At 49.3% G+C, this 16,347-nt stretch overlaps 2 protein-coding genes across 2 annotated transcripts in view; one reads left to right on the top strand and one right to left on the bottom strand.

Moving 5' to 3' along the window:
- Window positions 1–3,004, top strand: part of TMEM180 (transmembrane protein 180) — a 6,232-nt gene extending 3,228 nt beyond the window's left edge. The window contains exons 5-8 of the mRNA XM_010023359.1: window positions 787–883; window positions 1,617–1,788; window positions 2,331–2,524; window positions 2,712–3,004. Of these exons, the coding sequence (XP_010021661.1) occupies window positions 787–883; window positions 1,617–1,788; window positions 2,331–2,524; window positions 2,712–2,965 (717 nt within the window). The 3' untranslated portion in view covers window positions 2,966–3,004. The remainder of the gene's footprint in view (window positions 1–786; window positions 884–1,616; window positions 1,789–2,330; window positions 2,525–2,711) is intronic.
- Window positions 3,005–5,798: 2,794 nt separating this feature from the next.
- ACTR1A (ARP1 actin-related protein 1 homolog A, centractin alpha (yeast)) lies at window positions 5,799–13,628 on the bottom strand. The gene is made up of 10 exons (XM_010023360.1): window positions 13,528–13,628; window positions 12,588–12,663; window positions 11,734–11,859; window positions 10,824–10,948; window positions 10,288–10,504; window positions 9,606–9,698; window positions 8,708–8,882; window positions 7,764–7,825; window positions 7,353–7,393; window positions 5,799–6,998 (listed from the first exon to the last, which is right to left on the bottom strand). The coding sequence occupies exons 1-10, from the start codon at window positions 13,626–13,628 to the stop codon at window positions 6,896–6,898; spliced, it is 1,119 nt and encodes a 372-aa protein (XP_010021662.1). The 3' UTR covers window positions 5,799–6,895.
- Window positions 13,629–16,347: the final 2,719 nt, after the last annotated feature.

The raw sequence follows: 16,347 nt of genomic DNA, 5'->3' as shown, positions 1-16,347 counted from the left end.
GTGTGGTTGGGTGTGGCGGCTGCCAGCCACTCTCCCTGTTGTGACCCAAGGATACTTCCTGAGTACGCTGTGGAGTGCTGCTTCCTCTCTCTGCAGCATAAACTGCAATACGGGGGCTGGAGGAGCTCACCACAGCCCATCTGGGGTGCAGAAGCACAGGGCCTGGCTCGTGGTGGGGATGAGTTCAGAAGTGCAGTTTGCTGGCGTGGCTGTCAGCAGTCTCCTTCTCCTTTCCCGAGGCTCACATCACTGTTCTTGCTGTCCGGCTGGATCCACCTCCCAGCTGGCTTTTGCCATTTCTGTTCTTCATCCTCTCCACTGATTACTACCAAATGCCGGCAGCCTGCCCAGCTTCGTGCTGCACTCACAACTCCCTGTCTCCCTGGGGATCCCTCACTTCCCCTCAGGCAAGCTCTTGATGCTGGACTGCATCTTTGCATTCAAGCCTCTTCCTGACAGCTGCCTCCTCCCTCCTGCTGTGCCACTGTCTCCCCCAAACCCTTGTGGTCACCACTGTCACCTCCTTGCCCTGCCTGACCCAGCAGCAGGGAAGCAATGCTGACCACGCAGTGGGCATGGCTGGTGGTGCTGCAGCTTTGCAGTCTCAGCCTGCAGAGTTGTAAACTCTGCAGCCAAGCTTTTGCTCTGCTGAAGTACTCCAGGCCCATCCTGCATGGTCCCTTGGCACAGGGCTCCCAGGATAACAGAGCCCAGAAGGCTGTTGGCTTTTTCTGCTCTCTAACTGCTGCTCCTGCTGACCAGCTCATCTGCATGCTGCCTTCACAGGTTTTTCACTGCCACTTTAACAGCAACTTCTTCCCTCTCTTCCTGGAGCACCTGCTGTCAGGCCAGATCTCTGTCTCTACAGGATCATTCCTTCTTGGTGAGTCTCAGGTGGGACTGGAGGGAGCAGCCAGGGTAGGACCTGGCTTGAGCCTGGGTTTGTTCTTCCCAAACTCCATCTGGGGAGAAGTGTCCTCGCATGCACATCTCTGGGCTGTAAGATTCACACGTGCACATGCCCCGCATGCTTCCCTGAGGCCTCTTGAGTTGTCCTTCATGGGCACAGAAGTAACCTGGAACCATTTCTAGTGATGAGGAGTCCAGTGTGCTGGACTCTTGCCAAATATCCACAAAAGAGGTGTTCTGAGCATTAGTGGCTGCAGAGGGTGTCCCCAGGATGCAGCAGGGAACACAGCCCTGAATCTAGTCCCTTTCCCTCTGTGGCATATGGACCGTTTCCAGGCTGCCACAGATGTGTGGGCAATGGTCTTAGAGTTACCATGGGAGGGTTCTGTGTGGGTCAGGACTGGTCACAGTGTCCTGTCCCTCATTTCCGCTCCCAGCCCCTGCATGACACTGAGCAAGTCTTTTCTTCCTTCTTGCCCTGGAGGTTGCTGGAAGAAGGCTTCTCTCTGTAGGAAGTGTGTGTGCTATGCCGCAGAGCCACCGGGTGGATCTGCTGGAGCCCTCTGTATGCGCCTGGGGGCTATTCTGTACCATGTGTCCTACAGCTCTGCCGGGGGCAGCAGCGTTGTTCTCTTTCAGTATCAGTCCTAGGGGCATAGTGGATACTGAAACTCCCTCAAGCTATTTGTGCCTCTGTCTCTGCTCAGGTGTTTCCTACATTGCCCCCCATCTCAACAACCTCTACTTCCTGTCCCTCTGCCGCCGCTATGGGGTTTATGCTGTGGTGCGAGGACTCTTCTTCCTGAAGCTGGGTCTCAGCATTGCCATGCTCCTGGCAGGACCGGATCAGGTGTATCTGCTCTGCATCTTCATTGCCAGGTAGGTGGTACTCCTTTTCCCTGCCCTCTGCCACCTGGGGTGGGCAATGACTTGTCCCTGTCCTGGGGAGAGGAGTGGGAGGCAGGGAACTGTAGCCAGGGTCACACAGAAGCCACGTGGCTCCCAGCTCTGATAGCACCTGAGCTTGGGACAGTCACTGCAGAACCCTCACACCCCCACCATGCCTGCAGCAGAGCGAGGGAGGACAGAGACCCGGCAGGGGTGGGGGCAGCCTGCAGCAGCCTCTCCTAGCTGCTGAGCTGAGCTCCTCTCCTCTGCAGCCTCCCTGTGGTGATAACCCTCAGCTTGTGCCCAGAGTGTCCCATCCCCAGGCCTGTTGGTGTGGCAGGTCAGGACTGATCCAGGGCATCGCTGCAGGGTACACAAGGCTTATTGCTAGCAGTGTTCCCCTCTAACCAGGGCTTCTGAAAGTCTTAAGTGTGGGAGAACCTTTCTCATCCTCTTCCTGTTTTCTCTGATCTCTCACCTGCTCCCATCATTTCTTGATGTCCCTATTCAGTGCTTTGCCTGTTGTTCTGCAGCAACCGGGTGTTCACAGAAGGGACCTGTAAGTTGCTTAACCTGGTGGTCACTGACTTGGTGGATGAGGATCTAGTCTTGAACCGCAGGAAGCAGGCAGCCTCTGCACTGCTCTTTGGGATGGTGGCTCTGGTCACCAAGCCTGGCCAGACCTTCGCCCCTCTGATCGGCACGTGGCTGCTCTGTGCATACACAGGTAAGGGTGCTCCCAGGGAAAGCAGCGGGGTAGGAGAGGGCAGACCTGTGAGTTCAGTGTCCTCCACTATGTCCTGTGTGGGTGCAGAGGGCTGTGCCAGGTCTCTGCATCGACAAGGCCGGTCACTTGGGGTGACAAAGGTCCATCCCCACTGTTCCCAGTCTCACAGACTCTTCTCTGACACCAGGTTATGACATCTTCCAGCGCAACCCCTTGAGCCACATGGTGAGTGCCCAGCCAAAGCTGGAGTCTCCTGCATTCCTGGAGCCAACGCTTCGCCAGGGCTGTTTTTACCTCCTTGTCTTCGTACCCATTACATGTGCACTGCTGCAGCTCCTCAGCTGGTCTCAGTTCAATTTGCATGGGAAGCGTCTGCAGATGGTGAAGGCTCAGCGCCAGAACCTGACCCAAGGCCAAGCACCAGAAGTCAAAACTATCTAGGGGTGCCCAACCCCCTAGGGGTGTGCCTGTGTGCAGGCTCATGGGCTGAGACGGCACAATGTTTACAGCTCAACTGTGAAATGCTGTAATGCCAATGTTTATCCATTCCAAGAGGTGGCCACTGGGGAGGGCAGAGAAGTTCAGCATGAGGGGCCTGGGGTAGATCGCCTGGCGACAGGAACAAGAGCATTTTATCCTGACCTGTCCCAGGGAGCACTGGGGAGGTGCTGGGTTGCAGCGTGTGCTGGAGACAGACACATCGCTGGTGCAATCCTGTGCCCTGGGCATGGTCTTGGGGAACTGCAGCCTCTGGCTGAGCGAGAGACAACTGGACAGGGAGTCCTTCCTTGCTCTAGAGCCCTACAGCTTGGGGGAGTGGAGCACGAGGCTCCTGAGGGACCAAGGAACTGATGGGGTGACAGCAGGAGCAGGGATGAGAGGACCCTGAATGCCTTTCCCAGTAGATGCTACACCCCCTCCCACATACAGTACTGCGGTTCTTGGACCAAATCCACTAAGGCATTTCTTGTTCCCAGGACAATATCCTGCACAGCCAGGGTCTGCCAGCTGTGCTTGTTTTATGCTGAGTTCTGTCCTTCATAGCCTTGCAGAGAGAGTTGTTGCAGGCTGGGAAAGGCTCTGGGATGGAACTTCGCTTGGAGCCTTGAGCTGGAACATGACATTTGGCATCCTGCTGCCTGTGTTTATCCCTCCTCTCCCCTTTACAGCCCTGGCTTAGCACAGTGTCACACAGCTGAGAGCCTCCTCCCACTCTGGTAGGGGCTGTGGGACTGAGGTCAGGGAACCAACCCCTAACTCAGCCATGGAAGTGCCTCCCTGCCCAGGGCCCTCCCAGGTGACAGGCAGCCTGGCACCTTCCCCTCTTGTGCAGGGGGAGAGCACAGCCTGGAGGAGATACCAGGTCTTGCTTTTGTGCCTTCAATTCCTCTTTGGAACCTTTCTGAGAACACTGGGCTGGCACAGGGCTGAGATTTTACCCCTGTGGGGAGAGACAAGACATCTCAGCTTCTCTCCACTTGAAATGGTGTCCCAGAGTGTGACCAGATCCATGGCTGACCAGCCATGGGCCCAAGAAGAGCAGTTGGTTTTGGCTGGGAGCAGATAGATAGTCACCAAAGGGAGCCCTGAGGTTAGTGTCTCCCCAGTCCCTGCATTGCATTTAAGGGTAGGTATAAGTGATGTGCCAAACCAGAGCTCTACCCCGTGCATGCCTGCAGCAGGAGAGGTGTGCAGGCAGCGTTTTTAAGTGTATGCATAGGGATGTGCTGATGTTTAGTGCCAGGTTCCCTCTGGGGTCACCCACAAACCTGCCATCCTGCCTCAGGACATGGCTGCCTTCTGTTTTCCTGCTGTGAGGCTTCTGTAGCTCTTGGTGTTTCGATCATAAGTTATGTGCAACTTATCACAAGGTTTGAGAATGATTCTTCATTTCATAAATTAAAGATGATCTTTTCTGTACTGCTTGGTGTTTTTTTCCCAGGGGGTGGATGTCACCTGGCTGTGGTTGTGTGGGAGAAGAGAGGCATAACTGTACCAGCCCTTGACCTCTCCATACTGGCAAACTGAGATCTTGGGGATAATGGTTGCTGGGGAATAGAGCAGCTTTGGACACCACCAGTGCACACCACAGCTGCAACCCAGGAACCTCCTCCCCTCAGACCAAAAGCCAGGCCAGGAATGCGATCCCAAACAAGAGATAGTGGCTTTTGGCTGAGATCAGCCAGCATCAAACCTGCAGTCAAGAGAACACAAGTTAACTCCTTAAAACTGCAATTGTGGGAAGATGAGGCCAGGAAGCTTGAGGGTTGTATATGAACGACTTTATTTAAGTATGCTGGGCACCACCAGGCAACATGGTTTGGACAGTGTGCGAGGGAACAGTCAGGCAGATCAAATGAATGCTGGATCAGAGACGGCACCTTTCTGTCCGGTCACTGCAGGTTACAAGTGGAGCACTGCTGCTTCTGCAAGGCCAGCAGCAGGGCAGGGAGCAGATCACTGGCACTGCCTGGGACATGCTGACTGAACCGAGGTGGGGGAGCTGCTTCTCCTCCACATGCTGCAGCAAACCAGCAAGAGGAACTGATTTTCCAGCAGAAGGCTGAGCATTGATGGTTCTTTTCTACCTGACGGGTTCTTGCTTAAAGCAGTCTGCTCTGAGGGGTAAGTGAACAAGCAGCTTGGCCTCAGCTGGGAGGAGACCACCACTCCTGCCTGCCTACAGCCTTTGGAGCCCAGTGGTAGGCCCTGGGACCGTGGTTCCCACAGGGGGAACATGCTGCTGCTCACATTCACCTGGGCTGTGGCAAGGCAGCAGCTCTCCAGCTCCTACCCCAGCTCTGAGCCTGAGAGCGAGTGACCCCATGGCAATGAACAGGATGGAAGGGAACAGGGAGGAACGGCCACTGAGCAAGTCCAGTTCCACTGCTACTGCCACGTACTGCAGAAAAGTAACAACAGAAAGAAAAGAGCACCAAATAATGCAGAAGACAAACCTGAAGCGGAAGTAGTGGCACACCCCAATGCAAGCAGGGCTCTAGCCCTGCCCTTGGCTGTAGAGCAGTAGAAGCAAAGCAGCCACCAGCTGAGCAAAGGCACACAGCCAGCATGACAGTGTCCTGCTCACAAACCTGCTGTTCACACCAACGTCCTGGTAGGGTTTATTGTCCTCTCCTTCAGCGCACTCATAGAGAACAGTGGTTACCGGGTGGCATCGCGGGGCTGGCTGCTCCACTAAGCACATGTGCTGTACACAGCATTAACATTGAGCAAGGGACAGCTGGCATCAGGTGTTCAAAGAAGACCCAAAGCGTAATTCCCAGGTGCTGTGGTCAGTTATTTGAGATATCCTCAGACATTTCAATAAATAAAACAATTTTTACATTACAATGCACCTTTCCAATTACTGTTTTTGCCCCAGAATGGATGAAGTACAGAAGAGTTATGCCTGGCTGTGAATACATGCTCCCTTTGCCCTGACGTGGCAGGAAGGAGGGAAACAGCCGCGACTCTTACAAAGAACACGACAACTCAGCACTGTAAATCTTGGCAGGTTGAGGGGGAACACACAAGTGCCTTCACCCCCATTCTGGGGCACTTGCTTCCAGAGAAGTAAAGGTACTTAAAACAAGGTACGAGAGAATAACCGTCTAGTACAATGACAGCTGATTAGGTTTGCTTTGTTCTACTCCATGCAATACAAACTAAGTCCTATCACCAACTTCTCCAGCTGCAGTGCAGACCCACACATCAGGCTAAGAAGTTACACAGGCATACACGCACTCACACACCCAAAACAGTGGGGGCAAATGGGCTTAACTGTTGAGAATGTGCTTTCTCTTAATTAAAACAAAACAAAAAAAATATATATATATATTAAAACCAACTTCGAAAACCTACTGATGGTGAAGCCGCTGCTGAAGAAGGAAGTAGCTATGGGGCCTTGGCTGTGTTTCCAGACAATCCAGGCATTGCAGTCGGGCTGACTAAAGCAGTGGTTGGCTCCCTTCTTGTCTGGCTTGCCAGGCAGTTTCTATAAACTGTTCCCTTTGTTTTCGCTTGCTTCTTTGTTTGTTTTACAGTGACAAATGTGATTGCGATACAGAAATTAAGGGACTGAAGTGAAAAAGGAATGGGCCATTCTGGAGAAATGCAGATTGGTATTTTCCCCTTTCCAATAATAAAAAAAACAACCAAAACAAAACAACAAAAACCAACAAAAAAAATAAAAAAAAATAAGAAGTTAGTAGTTCTAATACAACCCTCCTGCTGCTGTTGTCTTTGCTCAGTGACATCGGGGCATGCTGGCGCACACACACACACACAGGCAGCTCTCAGACACTCGGACTCAGAAAAGCGAGTTTAGAACTGAAGTGAGTCTTCGGAGGAGACTGAGGACAGGTCCCAGGGCTAGAAGGTTTTTCGGTGGATGGCACGAGCTCCGTCTTCTTCATATTCCTTTTTCGAAACCCACATTTTCTTAAAGGTGTCCAGTGAGGCCAGGATAGAGCCACTGGGGAGAGACAGCATGGGTTAAAGGACAACGCTGGGGGCACTCTCATCGTGTCTCTGCAGAGATAAGCTGTTTCTATTGCACGATGCTTCCCCAAATCAGAAAGCTGCTGAGGCTCCCAGTTATCTACAACTGAAACTCTCTGGACAGTCACTTCCTCTCCTGTCAGCATCAGATGTGCCAGCACTAGAGCCTGGCACAAGCTGCCCCTCCCAAAGGACCTGCTGGTTGCTGACCATCGCATGGCTGAATGACAAACCCTCCTGACACAGAAGGGACAACAGTGTGCGTGTGTCAGGTTGCGCTTCCCCACACCCCATCCCACACCCAGGCGTGTCACTGTGCAGTACGTACCCAATCCACGTGGAATACAATCTCTCCTGAGGAGCTGATATCTGGGAGAAAGAGAGAATCGGTCAGTACCTTCCCAAGCTCCAGTCTGCTCCTCCTGGCACACTGCCCCCATTCCACTATGGCTAACAGCTGACAAACACGGGTATGATCTCTTCCACCGATGGCACCCAACAGCACCCCCCCAAACAGCCACTGTGATCCAGGATCCTAGACAGGGGTCATGCTGTCAGAGGAGCCACCTTCTCAGTGATGAAACCAAACAGGTTTTTATCACAACAGCAAATACTGCTGGGCTGTCTCAGGAAAGTCATTTCTGGTTTGAAGCAAACGGCAGCTGCACTCTCAGCATGGTTCTTTAAAGGAGAAAGAACACTGCTCACAGTAAGTGTAAACACAAGAGATTGCTCCTACCCTTATTTTGACGTCCTTCGGAGCTAGTTTCTTCACTTCACTCAACAGCCTGTCACCAAAGCCTGTGCAAGACAAAGTGTGCAATGTGAGCCCGTTGGCCAAATCCTAAGTTCTGTCTGCTAACAACGCGGACATGTCCTGTGCAGTCCTACTCAAATACTCCACTCCAGATCTCACAGAGAGACCAGTTTGGAAAAGCACAGAACACAGCCAGTGAGGTAACAGGATTTTGTCTCACTCAGACCCATTTCAAACACCACGCAGGGGCCTCTATCCCTCAGTAGCAACTCGTGACGAACAAACAGGATTTTTAGCCAGGACCTCCTAGTTCCCTGTGCATTCCTCCTGTGTTCAGCCCATGTGTGCAGGGGAGCAGGGTTTGAATGGGAAGACCAGGAGCTATCTGGAGATGTCCATCTGCGAGTAACAGGCTGACAGTTTCTGGCAGGGGACATCTTTAAGTCAATGGGGACTACCTAAGCATGAAGGGAAAGGGTAGAAAGCTTTCTGCACACATGTAGCTGACACACATGTATGTCTGCAGTTCAATACCAGGACCGTTGAACTCTAGCGCATGCCAAAGACCTAAGGGAACCTCAGGAGATTCAAGAGCCTTTTAGATACCTGATCTCAAATATCCTAAACTATAGGAGCAGGAAAGAACATACCTATTCAGTCCTGACTCACACAGAGTGATAGGAGGAAAACAGTAAAAGCCCTGCAAGTCCAGGAGGTGACATACAAAGGCAGTAGTGTCCTGCATACCCATAAGGGTATGATTAGGGCTCAGGAAATTAGATAGTAACCCCCTGAGAAAGGAGAGTTCCCACAGCCCTCACTCCACAGGGCAAGTTGGGTGATCTAGGTTCTCTCTGCAGTTTCACATGAGAAGGAAACAAGAGATCAGTTATGTCACAGCCCACTGAAAGAGAAGAGACAGGAACCTTTGAAGAGCGTGGAGCCTCCAGACAGCACGATGTTGGAGAACAGCGTTCGCCTCAGGTCCATGTCTGATTTCTGAATGGCAAAAACAAGCACCTCATGGAGCCCTTCACATTCCTCCCCTATCAGGTCTGGCCGGAACAGGAGTTCTGGGGCCCGAAAACGGGCAGCGCCGATCTGCAAACAGAGAAGTTGGCACAGAGAGAAGAGAGAGCAGTGAGGCTCTGTGCATCATCTACAATTTGGCCCTGCCTTTCTTAGGTGAAACTTGAGAGCAATGAAGTATCCTGGGCATTAATGCTGCATCACTAGTTCCCAAGTGAACACCAATTTGGTCTACTTCTAGAAAGGGCACTATTTCCATTTTGCAAATGAGGAAGAAACTTGCTCAGCCCCATAGAGCAGGTCACTGGCAGAAAAGGGAGCAGATCCACCCCTGGTGCTGAAGGTAAGACCTGTATTTCCTCTCCTTCAACCATTCTATAGTGCACTTAGTCTTTTAAGGAGTATTTCTAACTCACTCTTCAAAGCAATTGCTTGTTCTCCTCTAGGCAGCAAGAAAGACACATACAAAACCACTGCTGAATTCAGTGAGCTGATAACTAGTCACACCAAGTACCCAATCTGCATAAAGATTCGATAGACTAGAGCCTGCCCTCAGAGAGCTCAGAATCCCCATGGCCGCACTGCATCCTTACCCTGGACTTTGTGAAGTTTCTAACAATGTTTTCTTCCCCCAGAAATTCTAATGCCCAGTCAACAGCCTGGGTTGAGTTCTGGTCTTTTAAAATTATCCCCTCCCACCCAACACCACATTAGATTTCCCATCACTAGGCAGAAAGCTATTCTGGAAACCCTGTGCTTCACATTAGGAAGCCTCTGAGGGTAATCCTTACAAACCTCAATAGTGCTTCCATCTGGCAGATAGTACTGAGCCTTCTCAGTCTCCAGAGTCTCATCCTTCTGGGGGTTTATTGACAGGTAGCAGGCACGCTGGAGAGGAAACAGAGTCACGGAGAATGAGATGAGAAGGGTAAACCCAAGTGTCTCTGATTGATAAAATACTTTTCACACTAATAATCAAAATCTGAATATCCCTTTGGGGAAACTAATGTCAATAGCATTTTGGGCTGGAGAAAGACCTATTGGGCTCTCATCAGGTAAAATACCTTGCAATATCCCACTTGTGATCCCTACCTGCCATTGATTTTACAGACCCTTGCCCTGAAGGGTAAACAAACGCTAGTGAAAGGTATCATGAGACCCTGCGAAACTGCAGCACAGAGTAATGCAAAACAGATTCTGAACCACCAGCCTGTCTCCATCTCAACAGCCTCTCAACAGTGATTAGTGCAACCTTGACTAGAAGTCTCCCAGAATACAGCATGGCTGAGGTTGCAAGGGACCTCTGGAGGTCATCTTGTCCGCCACCCCTTGTTCAAGCAGGGTCTCCCTCTGATAGGTAAAGGAATGAGGTGTGGAGCTAGGTAGGCCGGCACTTCCCAACAGATTTCCCCAAGTCATGACTCCCCTTGGGCAGAAGTCCCTTCTTGGATAAAGCCAGAAATAGACAGTGCATCACCTCCTTGATGGTCTTGACAATCTCAAACTCAGAGGTTGTGTGGAAGTCATAGCCCTCCTTCCGCAGATAGAGACGCAGGAAGCGGGAGACATCACGGCCAGCGATGTCAATCCGCATGATGGAGTGAGGCATGGCAAAGCCTTCATAGATGGGAACCGCATGGGTAACACCATCCCCCGAGTCCAGCACCACTCCTGTAGTCCTCCCAGTGGCGTAGCTAGCAAAGGGACAAACAAACAAGTCAGAACAAGCAATTCAAAGTGACCCCAAGCATGCAGCACATCCAGGCTCAACTCAGCAAGCAGAGATTTCACACAAACAGGGGCTAACCCCCCCAAGAAATAGTTCTCATCGTAGTTCAGCAAATTCCTGTAAAGTCTTTATTACAGAAACTAAAACTGATATTCAGTTCTTGCTTGACAAGGGGATAAGTCAGAGATCAGTGCGGTCTTCCACAGGCAGAGTTTTTTGGTTTGGGAAAAGTGGATTTCATGGCAACATTTCACAAGCACAGATCAAAGACAAGAGACACTTACAGGCTAAGCACAGCTTGCATGGAGATGAATAGTGCTGGCACATTGAAGGTCTCAAAGAACACCTCTGCAGCACGCTCTCTGTTCTTGCGTGGGTTTAGGGGTGCTTCTGTCAGCAGCACAGGATGCTGGTAAAGAAAAGAAGAAGCTGTGCTGTAGTAACCAGGAGGCAGCTAGACACGTGTTCCTGAACATTTCTGCTTATTTGTTCACTTGTGCAAGAAGACAGGTAGACAGGAATACTTTCAGCTAGTGAGCTGTATTAGCCTGTGAATAATCTCTATTAAGATGGAAGACCAGCAGGGTTCTGGTCTGGATATGAAGTGTTAAGAAATCTACTCTGTGAGCAACCCTGCCCCATGAAGGATGAACAAGATGACTCTTAGTGCCAGAAGTCAGCCACGTTAGCCAAAATACACACACTCTTCTAAGGGTGAAGGCATACGGTCTTACTGCGTGCAGGCAGAAATATTCCTGCTCCACTTATACAACCTATCACACTCAGCCATTTAATAATTTTTTGGTCAGCTCTTTCCAGACCACAGGATTGTGGTTTTCTCCTTCCTCACTTCAGATCATGTCACAGCTGAGTGGATATGCCTGATGCGCAGGCAGAACAGGAAAAGTTAGAAGCACTTGGCCTAGAGCGGAGTCATAAGAGAAAGTGTGAATAACAAATGCTGAAAGTCAGATTTTCCATCATCCCAGAACATTAGATCTGGGGAGGAATTCTGCTTGGACGCTTCTTGTGCAGGATCTCCCGAGAGGTAAAAGAGAGCAGTTTAACAGACATATTTAGAAAGTTAGAAGGAAGAGTAAAGGAAAAGTCCCATTTCTTTCCTGGAGTTCCATGAGTCCTGGTGTTACACACACACTGAATGACACCTGTGCCATTCACAATGAGGTATCTTACCTCCTCCGAGAATGTCTGAAGCTGGTCTTTTGAATACACATACTGCCAAATGCGCTCCATGTCGTTCCAGTCCTTCACTATGCCATGCTCCATAGGGTATCGGATCGAGAGGAGACCTCTGTGCTCCTGGGCAAACACAAGAGAGGTTGTTTGAGTCTGACAGGTATGCACATTTCTGATCACTGTGACTATGATTTAATGTCAGACTCACTTTTTATTCTACTAAAAGTCAACTTATCTCTAGCATATAGGGCAAAACCCAAACATTGATAACAAACATCTCTCCCAAAGAAGTATTCTTAAGATTGAACAAGGCCTTTTTATACCAAGTAGGAAAGTCTGGCATGTGTAGAGCACATTCCATTCTAACACTTTCAAGCTAACATAAAGACACCTGTCAAATGGTATTTTTGTCCTACGAGCTCAGTTATGATATAAAACATAACAGGGTGGGATTGGGGAATGCATTTTGGAGGTCTCACAAGAAATGTGAGATCATGACTAGATGCTGACAAAGCAGGTCTATGGAAAGCAAGCTTCTTGCCCACGTCAGGGAAATAAGAAACCAAGTAGGGTCCATTGCTAAAGTTCCCCATCAAAAAGATGGGGATGTAACTATACAGACCTAGAAGTAGCCTAGGAAAAAAGAAGAGATATAGAAGGACTTGGGAGAAAGGTCTGTGGACAGCAGGTTGGCACAAGAATTTCATGGAGCTTCCCACTCCACCTTGGACATGCTTAAAAGTGACAATCTATTTTGTTCTTCAGATCTACACACTGGTATCAAGGAACCACAGCCCCTCCTTACAGCAGCATAATGGGATGTATGGAGAAATGCAGTATATGTTTCTTACCTCTGCTTTTGGACCAATGAAAATGTCTCCTTCTAAAGCACCAGCCATAACACGAACGTGCTTTGGTCTGCCCACACTAGAACAGAGGCAAGAATATAAATGCTTCAAGAGAGAGAGCTCAGATGCACCCAGAGATTAACTACTTTGTGTTCCTCTGTCCTAACCAGTACTTTTAAAGCAATGGGTGAGTGTGGGGGCACTGCAGGGTGCAGACAGACCCAGGTTGCTCTGTGTTAATCTCAGAATCAGAGGTGAAGGGAACAGATTGTAGGCAGTTCTGAACCGGCAGGACACATTGCTGAGTCTGCCCACACCTTCCCTGGTGATTCAGGACTTCTTTATTCAGCAGTGTCTGGGGTGAGCATGGCTACACTGAGCAATGGTCTGAACTGACAGATCCACATGGAGCTGCCCAACCCCAGGTAGGCTTCTCAGACCAGATGTTCATAGTCCCACACCTCACCTCATCATACAGAGCACAAATATACTCATTAAAAACCTACCCCATTGAAATAAAAGCCAGTGACTATTCAGTGTTCCTGATCTGACAGTCCTTCTAGAAAAACTCTCAGAAAACTTCCAAGGAAGTATGGCAGGAATCAAGACATCAGACCACACACCAGAGGTCTTCACACCTCTCGTCTCAACTTTATGTTTTTGACAGTTCTTTTCCTCACATCTCATGTGTAAAAAAGATCCTACAGCTCTGGCTGGGTGTTGAGCCTGACAAAGTGATAAGTCACCTTTTATGGTGTGTTCCCCCCTGGAAAGATCTCAAAGTGCTTAGTAGCAGGGATGATCTCTCCCTGATGCTTCTGTGCAGCAGGCAGAAATAGAATAATTCATTTCTCCAGTGACAAAACTGGACCATTCTCCCCCTCTACGTATCAAAGAATTGGTAAAAGGTACAAGGAATTAACAAGACCAGCAGAATACTTACTAGTTCGGAAAGCAGTATTTCGGTATTTGGTCGCCTGCAAAACCTGCTTTAATCACACCCGAACCCTGCGGGAGCAACAGATAAACACACAAGTTTATCATTCATTCAGTCATCTTCACAAGTTTTAAAGGAGCAGCAAAGTACATCAGCACCGCCAGATCTTCCCCTTTTTACTAGGAATAAAGCTCCCCATGGACTGATTCTCCAAGCAGGGCTGGGCATGGGAAGGTGGCAACAGGGCCACAAGAGGGGAGTAAGTGGCACTTTCCCTGGCAGTGACACATCACACATGGGCAAACCCAGGGGAGCATCCTGGTCCTGCTCCACATGCACACCGAAATGCTGCTCTGTACAAAGTGTTCTTCTATCCAGTGCTATTGCTAGGGAGGCAGGAGGCTAAACCCAAGCTCTCCAGTTTTCTATTGATCTTAAATACTCTCTGAGTGGAGGACAGCACTCCAGAAAGCTAAGCAATAGCAACTGAACCCTGCTAAAAGAGGGAAGATGATGGTTGTAGGCCTCTCAGAAGAAGCAGATAAGAAAGGAGGGAGAGAGGGTGGATAAAGTCAGAGGAGGGGTGGGAAAGGACTGTGTGAAACAGGTTGGAGACTATAGAAAAGAAGATCAGGTGGTGATAAACTAGCTAACACTAAGGAGCCAGGTCACAGAAATGTAGTCAGAAAAGACACTAAAAACAAACCCAAACTGGGATCTAGGAAGAACAAAGGTGCCAGTCAGGCTGCAAGAGGAAAGGCTGGAGGCAGGAAGAGCAGCTGACAGGATAGGCTTATTTAGAAGGGACAAGGAAGAAGAGATTGAGTATGGCAGTCAGAACGGCACAGATCCAGAAAGCCTTCTGTGACACTGAAAGCAGCAAACAGAATGGGTAAAACCAGCCACGGGGAGGCCCTGGCAGGGAGTCAGTGCCAGGCATCTGGACCCGCAGCTCCCATCCCGTCAGTATCATCCAGAAGCACCCCGGGAATCATCAATTTGGATCTGTGCTGACTCCTTCCCCTCCTCCATTTCCTCTCCCTGCAGAAGGAATGACATCTTGAAACAATGAGCAGCTTGCAGGAACTCCCAAGATTGCCAAGGAGTGGATTTTCATAGCATCTCCTTGGAAAAACCATATTGGTAATCCCAGACTACTATGGCAGGAAACTCTGCAGAAAGAGGAGCAGTTCCACTTTATCCCATACTGGGAGCAAAGCATATGAGTATGCATTGAAACCAATGACCTGTGAAGTCACTCTCAAGGGCTCTACAGCAGAACTGCTGTGGTTTTGAGGCCAAAATGACATTTTGGCTGCCCCAGAGCATTTTAAAATGAGTAACAATGCAGCTTCTCCACCGCTTTCCTCTTCCCACCACCTCTGCATAGGTCAGCATCACAGCTTTCTCTTGGAGGCTGAGGCTAAATGAGTTGCTCGGGCTGCCAGAGGTTACCAGCCAGAGCAGGCTCAGCAGAAAGGAATGCAGGGCAGCCCCAGCCTCTACAGTTCACAGTGCAGTGCCTTATTCCCAAGCTATTTTATCAGCAATTTCAATCAAGGCGCCAGGCTTTGCACAGAGAATTTGTGCTCTGCCACCAGTGCTGGGGCACTCCTGCCAGTATCAAATTTGCCAGGATGCATCCATAAGAGACGAGATCAGGAACACCCTGCAAACCAAACCTAGCTAGTTATAAAACATATAAAAGGTAGATGGCTTGAATCCTTGTCTCCTGACCAGTGCCTGCAGCCAGGCTGGCTCAAGGAGCACACCCAAGCTGGCATCTCGGCAAGAGGGAGTCACTCCAGTTTCATTCCAAAGTCTGCACTAACAGGTACCAGTGTGACAAAGTGGCCTCTGAAGTGTTAAAAAGACTTCCCTCTAGATAGACTCTCTTCTGGCTGCTCACTTCAAAGCAATGCAAAGAATAAAACAAACCCACTATTTTTGTTTCCCTTATAAACAACTCTATACCTGGGAAATAATACCATCCTTTGTCAAGTCTTGTAGCAAAAAAGTTGAATTGAAAGCAGTACCATAACCACATCAGACTATTGTGCTTATTGACTGTTTTTATTCAAGGTAATGCCTGCTCCTGCTGCCAGCACAGTCTGCTGCTAGGAAGTGGTTTCAGGGGAACAGTGATGCTCCTGTTTTAATGCAGACTGAAACTTCCTTATGCCAGGCTGAAAATCACCCAGTGTCCTGGTGAGATTCCCAGCAAGTTCTGCATTCGAAGGTTTACATATCAAGGTTCAAAGTTAACCAAATATGTGGGTAGTTCAGAATCCCTAGCTGGAGTCAAGGAAGAATGACTGTTTTGAATGTGCTGTAGGATGGGACTTCAACGGAGCTGTGCCTGGGAACACACCAAGCACAGCTGTTTGCTATCTCCGCACGACAAAGACCTGACAGCATTTTCTGACCTATTCAATTTTTCTTGAAAACATTTTGTTTCTTTGAAGCTATGTTTGCACTGAGGAAATCTGTTCGTTATAGACCACTGAGATTCCTGTACAATGAAAGGAAAAGGTTTAGATTTCCAAATAACCCTGTCTGATTCAGAAGGTTTAAAGTAAAAACCTTGGGGTTTAATTCTTTGTTTCAAATAAGCAAAAAAACCTCAGCCCCATGCATCCTCCCTTCTGCTACAAGCTCTGATTAATTAAAACCTTTCAAAAAACTTAAAAATTAACATCCTTCCACCAGCACCTATCCTGGCTGGGCTTTCATCCCATTCTGTTTTGTTTTAATATGAACAAAAGAATAAAAGAAAGAAGAACTACATGTCAAATGTAAAGGTCAAGGAAGATAATCTCATGAAAA

Source organism: Nestor notabilis, unplaced genomic scaffold (genome assembly GCF_000696875.1).
Source record: "Nestor notabilis isolate BGI_N333 unplaced genomic scaffold, ASM69687v1 scaffold27791, whole genome shotgun sequence".
Classification (NCBI taxonomy): Eukaryota; Metazoa; Chordata; class Aves; order Psittaciformes; family Psittacidae; genus Nestor; species Nestor notabilis.
Note: the sequence above shows the minus strand (reverse complement) of the source record. Positions and strands in the feature narration are given on the sequence as shown.

Coding starts and splice junctions, on each gene's coding strand:
- ACTR1A (XM_010023360.1), bottom strand. CDS start 13,628: ATGATAAACTTGTGTGTTTATCTGTTGCTCCCGCAGGGTTCGGGTGTG. Junction 12,664..13,527: donor AAATACTGCTTTCCGAACTA/GTAAGTATTCTG, acceptor CCTCTGTTCTAG/TGTGGGCAGACCAAAGCACG. Junction 8,883..9,605: donor CAGATGGAAGCACTATTGAG/GTTTGTAAGGAT, acceptor CTCTGTTTGCAG/ATCGGCGCTGCCCGTTTTCG.